This window comes from Pseudorca crassidens, chromosome 11, assembly GCF_039906515.1.
Source record: "Pseudorca crassidens isolate mPseCra1 chromosome 11, mPseCra1.hap1, whole genome shotgun sequence".
NCBI classification, from domain to species: Eukaryota; Metazoa; Chordata; class Mammalia; order Artiodactyla; family Delphinidae; genus Pseudorca; species Pseudorca crassidens.
The window spans coordinates 69035597-69051290 of NC_090306.1; the positions used below are offsets into that span (position 1 = coordinate 69035597).

At 36.6% G+C, this 15694-nt stretch overlaps 1 protein-coding gene across 19 annotated transcripts in view; it reads right to left on the reverse strand.

Annotated features, from left to right (window-relative positions):
• The window catches only part of PPFIA2 (PTPRF interacting protein alpha 2), a 476082-nt gene that overhangs the window by 108681 nt on the left and 351707 nt on the right, over window positions 1–15694 (reverse strand). For all 19 annotated transcript variants that reach the window (XM_067697456.1, XM_067697448.1, XM_067697445.1 and 16 more), the window contains one exon: window positions 13244–13465. In XM_067697456.1, coding sequence (XP_067553557.1) covers window positions 13244–13465 — 222 coding nt within the window. The remainder of the gene's footprint in view (window positions 1–13243; window positions 13466–15694) is intronic.

The window sequence follows — 15694 nt, forward strand, 5'->3', positions numbered from 1 at the left end:
TTTTATCCTACTTTATTTTATTTTATCCCCTTTCATCCTTCCTTCCTCCCTCCCTCCCTCCCTCTCTCTCTCTCTCTCTCTCTCTTTCTTTCTTTCTTTCTATTTTTTTCTCCCTTTTATTCTGAGCCATGTGGATGAAAGGCTCTTGGTGCTCCAGCCAGGAGTCAGTGCTGTGCCTCTGAGGTGGGAGAGCCAACTTCAGCACACTGGTCCACAAGAGACCTCCCAGCTCCATGTAATATCAAATGGCAAAAGTCTCCCAGAGATCTCCATCTCAACACCAAGACCCAGCTTCACTCAACGACCAGCAAGCTACAGTGCTGGACACCCTATGCCAAACAACTAGCAAGACAGGAACACAGCCCCATCCATTAGCAGAGAGGCTGCCTAAAATCATAATAAGGCCACAGACACCCCCAAACACACCACCAGACATGAACCTGCCCACCAGAAAGACAAGATCCAGCCTCATCCACCAGAACACACACACTAGTCCCCTCCACCAGGAAGCCTACACAAGCCACTGAACTGACTTTAGCCACTGGGGACAGACACCAAAAGCAACGGGAACTATGAACCTGCAGCCTGCGAAAAGGAGACCCCAAACACAGTAAGATAGGCAAAATGAGAAGACAGAGAAACACACAGCAGATGAAGGAGCAAGGTAAACATCCACCAGACCTAACAAATGAAGAGGAAATAGGCAGTCTACCTGAAAAAGAATTCAGAGTAATGATAGTAAAGATGATCCAAAATCTTGGAAATAGAATACACAAAATGCAAGAAACATTTAACAAGGACCTAGAAGAACTAAAGAGGAAACAAGCAATGATGAACAACACAATAAATGAAATTAAAAATTCTCTAGAAGGGATGAATAGCAGAATAACTGAGGCAGAAGAACGGATAAGTGACCTGGAAGATAAAATAGTGGAAATAACTACTGCAGAGCAGAATAAAGAAAAAAGAATGAAAAGAACTGAGGACAGTCTCAGAGACCTCTGGGACAAATTAAATGCACCAACATTCAAATTATAGGGGTCCCAGAAGAAGAAGAGAAAAAGAAAGGGACTGAGAAAATATTTGAAGAGATTATAGTTGAAAACTTCCCTAATATGGGAAAGGAAATAGTTAATCAACTCCAGGAAGCAGAGAGAGTCCCATACAGGATAAATCCAAGGAGAAACATGCCAAGACACATATTAATCAAACTATCAAAAATTAAATGCAAAGAAAACATATTAAATCAGCAAGGGAAAAACAACAAATAATACACAAGGGAATCCCCATAAGGTTAACAGCTGATCTTTCAGCAGAAACTCTGCAAGCCAGAAGGGAGTGTCAGGACATATTTAAAGTGATGAAGGAGAAGAACCTACAACAAAGATTACTCTACCCAGCAAGGATCTCATTCAGATTTGATGGAGAGATTAAAACCTTTACAGACAAGCAAAAGCTGAGAGAGTTCAGCATCACCAAACCAGCTTTACAACAAATGTTAAAGGAACTTCTCTATGTAAGAAACACAAGAGAAGGAAAAGACCTACAATAACAAACCCAAAACAATTAAGAAAATGAGAATAGGAAATTACATATTGATAATTACCTTAAATACAAATGGATTAAATGCTCCCACCAAAAGACACAGACTGGCTGAATGGATACAAAAACAAGACCCGTATATATGCTGTCTACAAGAGACCCACTTCAGACCTAGGAACACATACAGACTGAAAGTGAGGGGATGGAGAAAGATATTCCATGCAAATGGCAATCAAAAGAAAGCTGGAGTAGCAATTCTCATATCAGACAAAATAGACTTTAAAATAGAGACTATTACAAGAGACAAAGAAGGATACTACATAATGATCAAGGGATTGATCCAAGAAGATATAACAATTGTAAATATTTATGCACCCAACATAGGAGCACCTCAATACATAAGGCAAATACTAACAGCCATAAAAGGGGAAATGGACAGTAACACAATCATAGTAGGGGACTTTAACACCCCACTTTCACCAATGGACAGATCATCCAAAATGAAAATAAATAAGGAAACACAAGCTTTAAATGATACATTAAACAAGATGGACTTAATTGATATTTATAGGACATTCCATCCAAAAACAAGAGAATACACATTTTTCTCAAGTGCTCATGGAACATTATCCAGGATAGATAATATCTTGGGTCACAAATCAAGCCTTGGTAAATTTAAGAAAATTGAAATCGTATCAAGTATCTTTTCTGACCACAATGCTATGAGACTAGATATCAATTACAGGAAAAGATCTGTAAAAAATACAAACACATGGAGGCGAAACAATACACTATTTAATAAGCAAGAGATCACTCAAGACATCAAAGAGGAAATCAAAAAATTCCTAGAAACAAAAGACAATGAAAACACGATGACCCAAAACCTATGGGATGCAGCAAAAGCAGTTCTAAGAGGGAAGTTTACAGCAATACAATCCTACCTTAAGAAACAGGAAACATCTCAAATAAACAACCTAACCTTGCACCTAAAGCAATTAGAGAAAGAAGAACAAAAAACCACCAAAGTTAACAGAAGGAAAGAAATCATAAATATCAGATCAGAAATAAATGAAAAAGAAATTAAGGAAACAATAGCAAAGATCAGTAAAACTAAAAGCTGGTTCTTTGAGAAGATAAACAAAATGGATAAACCATTAGCCAGACTCATCAAGGAAAAAAGGGAGAAGAGTCAAATCAATAGAATTAGGGGCTTCCCTGGTGGCACAGTGGTTGAGAGTCCATCTGCCGATACAGGGGACACAGGTTCGTGCCCCAGTCCGGGAAGATCCCACATGCTGCGGAGCGGCTGGGTGTGTGAGCCATGGCTGCTGAGCCTGCGTGTCCGGAGCCTGTGCTCCACAATGGGAGAGGCCACAACAGTGAGAGCAGTGAGAGGCCCGCGTACCGCAAAAAAAAAAAAAAAAAAAAAAAAAAAAAAAATCAATAGAATTAAAAATGAAAACGCAGAAGTAACAACTGACACTGCAGAAATACAAAGGATCATGAGAGATTACTACAAGCAACTCTATGCCAATAAAGTGGACAACCTGGAAGAAATGGACAAATTCTCAGAAATGCACAACCTGCCGAGACTAAACAAAGAAGAAACAGAGAATATGAACAGACCAATCACAAGCACTGAAATTGAAACTGTGATTAAAAATCTTCCAACAAACAAAAGCCCAGGACCAGTTGGCTTCACAGGCGAATTCTTTCAAACGTGTAGAGAAGAGCTAACACCTATCCTTCTCAAACTCTTCCAAAATATAGCAGAGAGAGGAACACTCCCAAACTCATTCTATGAGGCCACAATCACCCTGATATCAAAACCAGACAAAGATGTCACAAAGAAAGAAAACTGCAGGCCAATATCACTGATGAATATAGATGCAAAAATCCTCAACAAAATACTAGCAAACAGAATCCAACAGCACATTAAAAGGATCATACAACATGATCAAGTGGGTTTTTTTCCAGGAATGCAAGGATTCTTCATTATACGCAAATTAAACAGCGTGATTCACCATATTAACCAATTGAAGGAGAAAAACCATATGATCATCTCAATCGATGCAGAGAAAGCTTTTGACAAAATTCAACACCCATTTATGATAAAAAAAAAACCTACAGAAAGTAGGCATAGAGGGAACTTTCCTCAACATAATAAAGGCCATATATGACAAACCCACATCCAACATCGTCCTCAATGGTGAAAAACTGAAACCATTTCCACTAAGATCAGGAACAAGCCAAGGTTGCCCACTCTCACCACTCTTATTCAACATAGTTTTGGAAGTTTTAGCCACAGCAATCAGAGAAGAAAAAGAAATAAAAGGAATGCAAATCGGAAAAGAAGAACTAAAGCTGTCACTGTTTGCAGATGACATGATACTATACATAAAGAATTCTAAAGATGCTACCAGAAAACTGCTAGAGCTAATCAATGAATTTGGTCAAGTAGCAGGATAGAAAATTAATGCACAGAAATCTCTGGCATTCCTATATACTAATGATGAAAAATCTGAAAGTGACATTAAGAAAACACTCCCATTTACCATTGCAACAAAAAGAATAAAATATCTAGGAATAAACCTACCTAAGGAGACAAAAGACCTGTATGCAGAAAATTATAAGATACTGAAGAAAAAAATTAAAGATGATACAAATAGATGGAGAGATATACCATGTTCTTGGATTGGAAAAATCAACATTGTGAAAATGACTCTACTACCCAAAGCAATCTACAGATTCAATGCAATCCCTATCAAACCACAAGTGGCATTTTTCACAGAACTAGAACAAAAATTTTTGCAATTTGTATGGAAACACAAAAGACCCCGAATAGCCAAAGCAATCTTGAGAATGAAAAATGGAGCTAGAGGAATCAGGCTCCCTGACTTCAGACTATACTACAAAGCTTCAGTAATCAAGACAGTATGATACTGGCACAAAAACAGAAATACAGATCAACGGAACAGGATAGAAAGCCCAGAGATAAACCCACGCACAAATGGTCACCTTATTTTTGATAAAGGAGGCAAGAATATACAGTGGAGAAAAGACAACCTCTTCAGTAAGTGGTGTTGGGGAAACTGGACAGGTACATGTAAAAGTATGAAATTAGAACACTCCTTAACACCATACACAAAAATAAACTCAAAATGGATTAAAGACCTAAATGTAAGGCCAGAAACTATCAAACTCTTAGAGGAAAACATAGGCAGAACACTCTATGACATAAATCACAGCAAGATCCTTTTTGATCCACCTCCTAGAGAAATGGAAATAGACACAAAAATAAACAAATGGGACCTAAGAAACTTAAAAGCTTTTCCACAGCAAAGGAAACCATAAACAAGACCAAAAGACATCCCTCAGAATGGGAGAAAATATTTGCAAATGAAGCAACTGACAAAGGATTACTCTCTGATATTTACAAGTAGCTCATGTAGCTCAATAACAAAAAAACAAACAACCCAATCCAAAAATGGGCAGAAGACCTAAATAGACATTTCTCCAAAGAAGATATACAGATTGCCAACAAACACGTGAAAGAATGCTCAACATCATTAATCATTAGCGAAATGCAAATCAAAACTACAATGAGATATCATCTCACACCAGTCAGAATGGCCATCATCAAAAAATCTAGAAACAATAAATGCTGGAGAGGGTGTGGAGAAAAGGGAACACTCTTGCACTGCTGGTGAGAATGTAAATTGATACAGCCACTATGGAGAACAGTATGGAGCTTCCTTAAAAAACTAAAAATAGAATTACCATATGGCCCAGCAATCCCACCACTGGGCATATACCCTGAGAAAACCATAATTCAAAGAGTCATGTACAAAAATGTTCATTGCAACTCTATTTACAATAGCCAGGACATGGAAGCAACCTATGTGTCCATTAGCAGATGAATGGATAAAGAAGATGTGGCACATATATACAATGGAATATTACTCAGCCATAAATAGAAACGAAATTGAGTTATTTGTAGTGAGGTGGTTGGACCTAGAGCCTGTCACACAGAGTGAAGTAAGTCAGAAAGAGAAAAACAAATACCGTATGCTAACACATATATATGAAATCTAAGAAAAAAGAAAAGGTCATGAAGAATCTAGGGGTAAGATGGGAATAAAGACACAGACCTACTAGAGAATGGACTTGAGGATATGGGGAGGGGGAATGGTAAGCTGTGACAAAGCGAGAGAGTGGCATGGACATATATACACTACCAAACGTAAAATAGATAGCTAGTGGGAAGCAGCCTCATAGCACAGGGAGATCAGCTCGGTGCTTTGTGACCGCCTAGAGGGGTGGGATAGGGAGGGTGAGAGGGAGGGAGGGAGACGCAAGAGGGAAGATATATGGGAACATATGTATACGTATAACTGATTCACTTTGTTATAAAGCAGAAACTAACACACCATTGTAAAGCAATTATACTCCAATAAAGATGTTAAAAAAAAAAAAGAAATTTGGACACAGTGGGGGAGAAAAAAAAAGAATTTCAGGGAAGTGAGATGGGAGGTAAGTGGTGGCTTTTTGTATATGTATGTGTTTTGTGCACATGTGTGTTTAGATTTGTACTATCTTGATAGTATTTGACTTTGAAAATTATGTTTATATAAAAAAATTAAAATTAATTAAAAAATCGTATTCTATAAAGAAACTCATCATGTTTTCCTTAGTCTCCCTGCCTCCCCCTACCTAGTATTACTTGACTAGGGAATGACACCGTGCTGCATAGAAATTTAGGATCATCCTTGAAAACTCCTCTACCCTAACTCCCACTTAATAGCCTAATCTGTCATCTTGCCATTAGTCTTTTTTCCTGCTTACTTATTCCCAACCTGCTGACCAACTTGCTTCTTGACAATACCTTTGTATGCTCCCTCCATCTTCAATGTGAAATCTGAGCTACAAAGCCTTGCAAACACATAGCTTAATGTCCTGACACTTTCTTTATGTACAATATCTCTATGTACTGAGAGGAATAGTGAAAAATTCATGTTCACTTAGGACTTGGGAACGTGATATCCTTTGTAAATAAGGTTTTACAGATGTAATCAAGTTAAGATGAGATCATACAGGATAGGGTGGGCCTTAAATCCAGTGACTGGTGTTCTTATAGGGAAAGGAAGATTTGGGGACGAAGATATACAGAGAAAAGTGCAATGTGAAAAAGGAGACAGAGATTGTCTTTATACTGCCACCAGCCAAGAACACCAAGGATTGCTAGCAACCACCAGAAGCTAGAGGATGCAATAAAGAATACTTCACCAGAGCCTTCAGAGGGAATACTGTATGGCTCTGTTGATACCTTGATTTTGGACTTATAGTCTCCAGAACTATGAGAGAATAAATTACTGTTGTTTTAAGCCATCCCTTTTATTGTAATTTGTTATGGCAGCCCTAGGAAACTAACACACTCTGCAACATTTCTATCTGGAATGAGATTTTGTTGCCTTTTTGACTACCTTAGTCTTGCTGAACTTCAAGACCAAACTAAAGACTACTTGGTTAATTATGTTAATATTAATGTTCAAATGTATGCAATAATTAATCCATCAATTTGGCAAAAATTATCCAAGCTAATTTTTTTCAACATTATATATGCATCCCTAGATTTTAGCCATCCAAACAAAAGCTACTATTTAAAAAGCTTTTGCTTAAGATTTTGACTTTTTCTGTTTCCTATATTTTTTAGTCCAATGAGGGTAGAGTTTTCAATCTTAGACTATTCCTTCAAAGTGCTGCTTACAATTATTAATTCTGTATTGTTAATTTCATTTTCACACAGAACTCTAGGAATGTTATGTCAATTTTGTAGCCCAAGAAAAAATTCTAAATTTAGCCTACATATATAAACATCTTACAAAATTATAATAGCCATAAATTCAGTTAAAGGCATACACGTGTTTCTTTAGAACATGAGCACGAAGTAGTACATACTTGCTTTAAATTCTAGTTTTTGATACTTATTAACCCTGTTATGGGTAAACACTGCTTAGCTTTTCTAAACTTAATGTGCTTTCTTTTTTCTTATTTTTTTTTTTTCGGTTTTTGGTTGGGATGTTAATACATGACATTGTTGTGATATATTTTAAGTGCTTTGCATGATGTCTTATGTACAATATACACTCAGTAAATTCTAGCTTCTTTTTTATTACCATGTACAATACACACTAAATAAATAATAGCTTTTTATTATTATTTATGTATTATCTTTTTCTTACTATTATGCCTATAATTAGCTGATCTGACAATGGCGTATATTACATATAGGAGTCATTGGATGTGACTTTGGTATTTCATTTTTAATTCAGTGATTCATATGGGAGATTCAATTTATAACTGCAGGCTGTGTTGCCAAGAATAAATTTTGAATTTACATGTTGGAGAAGTATCTTTTCGCTGTGTGTTACTTGGAAATTTTAAAAAAGAAAGCTTTTTCTAGTTCCTGAAAACTGCTGCCTAAAAAAAGTTGAAAAACTGTATAAAGGATTAATTTTCTCTTAACTTGAAGTTTATGTTAAAACTGGATTTTATTATATCAAATAAATATAATTCTATAGTAACTTAGAGCTAGTAAAGTGAAAAATATAATTCCATGTTTCAGATAATAGAAAAGACAAAATTGATATGTATTCACTCATGTAATCACATAGTGAACGTTCAAAGAACTCTTAATAAGAAGTTGGAGTGATAAGCTGTATTCACAAAACAAAATATAACTGAAATACTTCACAGGAAATTCTAACTCTTTGAATATCAATATATTTAATGAGATATTAGTATCCAAATACCCAATTAGTAGCCTTCTTGATTAGAGTGGAACAAATATCGTATATTAACGCATATATGTGGAATCTAGAAAAATGTTACAGATGAACCTATTTGCAGGGCAGGAATAGAGATGCAGACGTGGAGAACAGACGTGTGGACATGGGGCAGGGGGAAAGGGGGGTCGGATGAATTGGGAGATTGGGATTGATATATATACCCTACCATGTGTAAAACAGACAGCTGGTGGGAACCTGCCATATAGCACAGGGAGCTCAGCTCAGTGCCCTGTGGTTACCTAGAGGGATGGGATGGGGGGGAGGTCCAAGAGGGAGAGGAATATATGTATACATATAGCTGATTCACTTCGTTGTACAGCAGAAACTAACACACCATTGTAAAGCAACTATACCCCAATTAAAAAAAAAAAAAAAAAGAGTGGAGAGGTAAACTAAGCCTCCATATGAGACTGACTATATTTTGTAGTCTGGGTACTGTGCCAAGCTTTAACCCTTACTCCAAGAAGTGACAGTCAATTTAAGGAGCGCTTAAGACAAAACTTCAAACAAAAGTAAACTTTGTAGATATACAAGACATTAAACAGATGTAATCATCACCCTGGCTTAAAAAGAAAAAAAAGAAAAGTAAACTTTACAAAAAGTAAATCTAGTAATCTAGTAAACTAGATTTATTTCTTGACAAAGAATAATTGCAAAAATATATTCTAAAACCATGAATGAAATATATTTACACAATTTGTTTCAGATATATTAGACTATGCACATGCACAGCAAAATGCATTTCAGTTTTTAATTATGTGGTCAGTTTTTTCCTATTCTCTATTCTTTTTCCTAATTAATTCAACAAATAGTTATTGCTTATATCATATATAAATCATACTGGGTTAGCAGTGCTATAGGGGTAGCAAGGAGAATCACCTTGTTTGTCTTTTCTACTTAAAATCATGCAATCTAGTAGACTTTGTTGTGACCACAGCTCAAGAATACATAAAAGCGAAGTATGGAGTTTTCAGTGTTATGTGATACCTTTTTAAAGTATGTGATTTTCACATTTTCTTGCTTATTGAAAAGATCAAAAGATTGATTATTTAGGAAGCAGTTATAGTGCAGCTGCATTTTTTATGATAGTTGCTATCACTGAGTAAATGATTGCATCTTGTTGATTTTGGAAGCTGCTCATAGTGGAAGAAGCACAGATTTTGAAGCTGGGGTAGTCCTCTATTCTTCCTGGTGCTGGGGGGTGGGGAAGGTAGTGTGTTGGGGAGAATAGTGGTTAGGCCTTGGACAAGTTACTTTACATCACCTGAGAAAAATGGCACAATTACAAGTACCTTCCCTAAAGGACAGAAGGAATTAAAGAAATTAAATATAAACCAGGCTCCCATGGCTTGCATCCTGAATCTTATGGGAAATATTTTATTTGGTCTTCACAGTGTGCTTAATACACACACACACACACACACACACACACACACACGTGATGCATCTAGAAAGGCAGACCGAGTATAGGCTCCTTGTTCAGGTCTCATTAACCCTATCACTTCCTACTGTTACACCTGGCACTTCACACATTTATATTGTTTACCTGGCTTTGAAGACATTTGTGTTTGCAAGCCCCCTCAAAGGTGAGTGATGAGAAATACTCCTTTCTTGTGAAACTCTTCTAAGATGTAACTACCCAGAACTCATAGAGCTGATAAGAATAGTTATATTGTAAAAGAGGGGCCTGGTGAGGGCCTGGTGAGGGGCTTCCCTGGTGACCTGGTGAGGGGCTTCCCTGGTGGCACAGTGGTTAAGAATCTGCCTGCCAATGCAGGGGACACAGGTTCCATCCCTGGTCCGGGAAGATCGCACATGCTGTGGAGCAACTAAGCTCATACGCCACAACTACTGAGCCTGTGCTCTAAAGCCCACGAGCCACAACTACTGAGGCTTGCATGCCACAACTACTGAAGCCCGCGTGCCTAGAGCCTGTGCTCCACAATGAGAGAAGCCACCGTAATGAGAAGCCCACGCACCACAACGAAGAGTAGCCCCTGCTCACCGCAACTAGAGAAAGCCCGCACACAGCAATGAAGACCCAACACAGCCAAAAATAAAAACAAATAAATAAATAAATTGAAAAAAACAAAGAATTCCTGGTGAAAGCAGAACACCTTACCTATGAGAAGGTATTCCTAATTATAAAAAAAAATTTGGCATCAGATAGATGATTGACATTTTAAATCTGACTTAGCTTTTTGTCACCTACATCCAAAGACTATTAGAATCAAAGGGTTATTTTTACTTAGATCATAAGAAAGGGAGAGCTGGAGATACTGGGCTCTATCTGCAAATGACACTGGATTAAACAAGCATTAATAGAATAGGTGAGTGTTAAGTGAAAGAAAAACAGCTAAAAACAGCTAAACAGAATGAAGAAATAGGAAATGAGCAAAAGCTCAAGAAATGGCCCTGGTGGTTTACTAGTCAAAAATCTTAGTGTTCCTTAACAGTAATATAGAAGAGGGGTTAAACTGCATGTACTTTATAAATTCTCTGAGTTTGGGTTGTGGGAGGAGTGAAGATGAGAGATGCATTCCCGAACTGTTAACTCATAAAAAGGTGTATCATTATCTGTGCGGTGACAGAACCACTTCATGGATTATCTTACTCTGAGATAGTAGGCATTGTTTGGGGACATAGTCTGATTTCATCCATGCCTTTTGATGTTTACACCTAACACCCATAAATATCCATCCTTTCAACAAGAGCTTTTGAGTGCCTAGTATATACTCAGTAGTTGTGTATGTGATTAAAATAGAGCAATGAACAAAACTAGACAAAACAAAAAACCCCAGCTCTTATGAATCTTTATATACAGTGGAGAGGAAAGCATATGACAAACAAGTAAATCAGCAAAGTACATACTGTGTCAGATGGCAGTAATTCTGTGAGATTTTTAAAAAATGAAAGAAGAAGGAGAGTGTATATGTGTAAATACCACGGTTAGGGAACACTTCACTAAGACATTTGAGTAAAAGGCAGAAGGAAAAGAAAATGCAACAGAATAGATCTGGCTTGCTTAAGAGGCCACAGTAACTGAACTGAGTGGATTAAAGTGAAAGAGTAGTAGGTGAGTTCCCAGAGGTCAGAGGGTGGGAGTAGAGATTGTACAGGGTTGTTGACCACTGCAAGGACTTTGATTTTACTGTAAGTAGAATAGGTAGCCATTGAAGAGTTTTAAGGAGAAAGTGACTTGAGCTGACTTACACTGCAAGAGGTCACTCAGGCTGCTGTGTTGAGTATAGACTATTAGAATAATCCAATGAGAGATGGTGGTTGTGTGAAATAAGGCAGAGCCATGAAGAGTGTGTGAAGAGGTCACAGGACGGATATATTTTGAAGTTGGAAGTAATAAGATTTATGGATGAAGCAAATGCAGTGTGTGAGTGAAAGAGAGGTACCAAGGACAGTTCCAAGGTTTTTGATCTAAGCACCAATAATGGAGTTGCCGTCAGCTGAGATATGTAAGACTGCAAGTAAGTCTGGCTTCTTGGGGGGAATATCAGGAAAACAGTCTTGAGAATGTTAATTTTGAGATACCCGTCAGAGATCTAGATACAGGCATCTGGAAATCAGGAGAGATGGATAATGTGGAGATATAAAGTGGGAATCATAAGACCACGAGTAGTTTTTGGAGCCATGAAACGGCATGAATTTACCAGGGGAGTTAAGGTAAATTGAGGAGGAAAGGCATTCCACGGTTGGGGATGAGAAGTAGAGCCAGTAAAGGAGGCTGAGATGGGGGTAGCAAGTAAAAATGAAGGAAAATCAGGAACAGTGTAGTGTACTATCAGCCAAGTGAAGAAATACACCAGGAAGTGGTAATTAGATCAAGTGCTTCCAAGGACTGAGAAGTGTCTCCTGGATTCAGCAACATGGAGGTCAAACTGGATAAGAACAGTTTTGATGGGACCGTGGAGGCAAAAGTATGATAAAATGGGCTCAAAGGAGAATTGGAAGAAAAGAATTGGATACATAGAGTCAACTCCAATAACAGCTAGTTAATGATGTACAAAAGATAAAAAAATAAAAATATGATTTAAAAGAACATGTAAAAATGGAAAAGGTGAAAAGTCACAAAATAAAATTTTCATAAATATAGATAATTTTCTTTTTAATTAAATAGAGTGATAACAGTGAAAAGATTCTAAACTTTTCACCTCAGCTGGTACGATGATTTGGCAATATCACAAATAAGACATCTCCTTGTAATTTTTGTCGTAACTTTAAAGTACCCACTTTTTCAAATAGATGAAGTGATGTTAAGTTTAGTAAGAACTGAACATATAGAGAAAGAAAGGTTCCCACTTTCACACATGTACTTTCACATTCACAGATAGAAAACCAAAATAAGAGGGATATTTTTAAAGTAATGTCTTTGAGTATTCCCATCTGCTAAGAGTATAGCAATTCATTATTCGTACCCGAATCTAGGGTTATTTAAAATTAACAGCTTAAAACATTTAAAAATTCATTTAAAAACCTGTAGTTTTTATTACTTCTGAGATTTGATACCAACATTTTCTTTCCATACATATTTATGGGGTGGGATAGGGAGGGTGGGAGGGAGGGAAACGCAAGATGGAAGAGATATGGGAACATATGTATATACATAACTGATTCATTTTGTTGTAAAGCAGAAAAAAAATAAAAAAGTAAAAATAAAGGGGTGATGAAGTAAACTATTTTTGCCTTAGTGAACAAGTTTCATAACTAATATAATGCATACTGATTTACGGTCTTTTGAGAAAAGGTAAAGAGTATATGCCATTAGGGGAAATTATGGAAAAAGCATCTCAGAGACAGCATTCAGGAAGCAAAGACTGAAAGTGTTGCGAATCACTTACCTCCCTAATGTCCCTTTGATACTTAGTGTTCATTTCTTCTGTTTTAATGAGATCCTTTCTTGCTGTCTCTGCTTCCTGTTCCACCTCTCCCACTCGGGAAGAAAGGGCTGCTAAACGTTCTTTCATTTGGGCCATTTCATAGTTTTGTTTTTCAAGCAATTCTTGTAGTTCAACTATTTGACTTGTTTCATCAGTTGAATCTATAGAACCATTGGACAAACGCTGCAGGAAAAGAGAAAGAAACTGCACTTAGAGTTTTCTTCATCATTAATTTAAAATTCATGAACTTAAAGATATGAGACTGATAAAGATTTCATACTGAGAAATAAGAACTCTAACAGAACTAGCTTTGGAGGAAAACTAAGTTTCTGAGAAAACTCTTAATTGACATTAAAATATAAAAGTAGATCAGTAATTTTCAAATAGGTTAATACATGCATTTGAACTGGAAACTATTATATATGCTACATTATACACAGTTTAGCACAAAACATGGATATAGCATAAACATTCAATAAGTGGCAGCTATTTTTAATCAATTACATATAAAATTTATTATAAATAAATATTTATGTAACACAGCATGTTATTATTAAATAATAAATAAGGGCACAGAAACTATGTAATATTTTCTATTTTTATTCAAGATCCTTTGTGAATTTGCAAGTCTTATTTTCAACGACTCTCAGTAAAAGAAAACTTACACTTTTCTTTTAAAGAAAGTTATTCCTGCTGTGAATCTGACCTAGCTGGAACAAAGGTATAGCATAGAAAAGTCTTGCTTTCTATATTGCTATCAACATAAAAGTAATGAGTGCACACAATCCACAGGAAAGAGGCTGAAGAGTTTAAATACTTTGAGATTGATTTTTCCTCTTTTTGAAGGGGCTGTCTGGAAACCAGGGTAACTCATGTCTTCAGAAGGATGACCTACAGCCTAGCTGCACTGGAGAAATTTTGTGGTGAAGACAGTGCAGGAACTAGGGAGAAATAAGTGCTAAGAGAAAAAGATCACAATAAACTAGAAATAGGAAAGTATGGAGAAAAAGAAAAAAAAGTACTATCAATTCTGTTAGAATGCTTGTTTGGAAAATATGAATTCATTCTAGCATGACAGATACATTAAGAAACAATTTGAAAAAAAAAAAAAGAAAGAATTTGAACATAATGTAACTTTTGTGTTTTCTTATGTACAATCTCATTCCTGATAATCACTGGCTGAACATAGAAAACCAGACCTAGCTGAATCAATCAGTGTAGGAATATACAAAATGTACACATGCACTTTCCTCAAACATCTAACACCAACCTCACACTTCATCAAGCGCTTTGAGTCAGCCCATCCATATCTGTGTTACACCTGTCTGATTTTAGATACTCCGCCTTCCAACACTTCACAATAGATCACAGCTATAACCCTTCTGACATCCACTGTGATCAGCAAACTTCGGATCTTTTTCAAAGTAAAGAGTTAAATTTATCACAGCAGTTATGCAATCCTTAACCATTTAACATGTGTAAAACTGTGCTACTATTTTTAGTATTAGAAATACTAGAAATAGTATTTAGAAATAGTATTCTATTTATTTTAAAAGTCATTGATAAAGGTTTTAGTGTTGTACTGCAAACCCCTTTCCCCCATAAGCCCTGTGATTTTTATTTTGAAATTTTGCATAACTCATGATATTTTGGAATGCAAATGTCCTATTAGACAAAACTGACTGTAGGATAAAAGGAGGAGTATAGAAAGCATCACAAAAGCAGCGAGAAAGATAAAATAGAGAGAATGGGAAAGCAAACAAATGGCAAGAGGTATTGGTAAGTCCAGTTGCCTAACACGTGGAGAAACAGTTGGACAAATCAATTAAAAGGGCAGAGAAAGATAGAGTCAGTCTTAAGATAGCATCTTAAGATACCAGTTGGATTTGCAGAATTAGTACTTTGAAAATATGACTGAACTTTTGTATTGTAAGTGCCAAACTTTTTCTTATCTAGTGAAAGGTGTAAGAGTGTTGGAAAGGATCAAAGGTCAGTTGACCAGTTGCTCCTTCAGAGTCCTGATTTCCCTAGCTGCTGGGACTGCTTGCTTGCGGAGGGATCAGAGCTGAGAACATGCCTAGCAATTGCTCTTAGTGGAAGGGAACTGCCTTTCCAAAGTTAAACCCCTCCGTTGGGGCGCGCAATACCACATACAATGCAGAGCAGTATTATTGTGAAGCTAATAAAAAAACAACATTTTAGACAGTTTTTATGAACACAAAACCCAAAAACATTGATAGTGACATTTATATAAGATACCATTATCTGTACATTGAACTGGGAAAAGCCTATTTATATTCATTAGACAGCAATTGAGCACTGGTTTAGGGAGAAAGGCTAGAGCGAACTGCCAATCAATTATGTCCAAATTTGGGATAACTGAGGTATGATATTACAGGATTTCTGTAATAA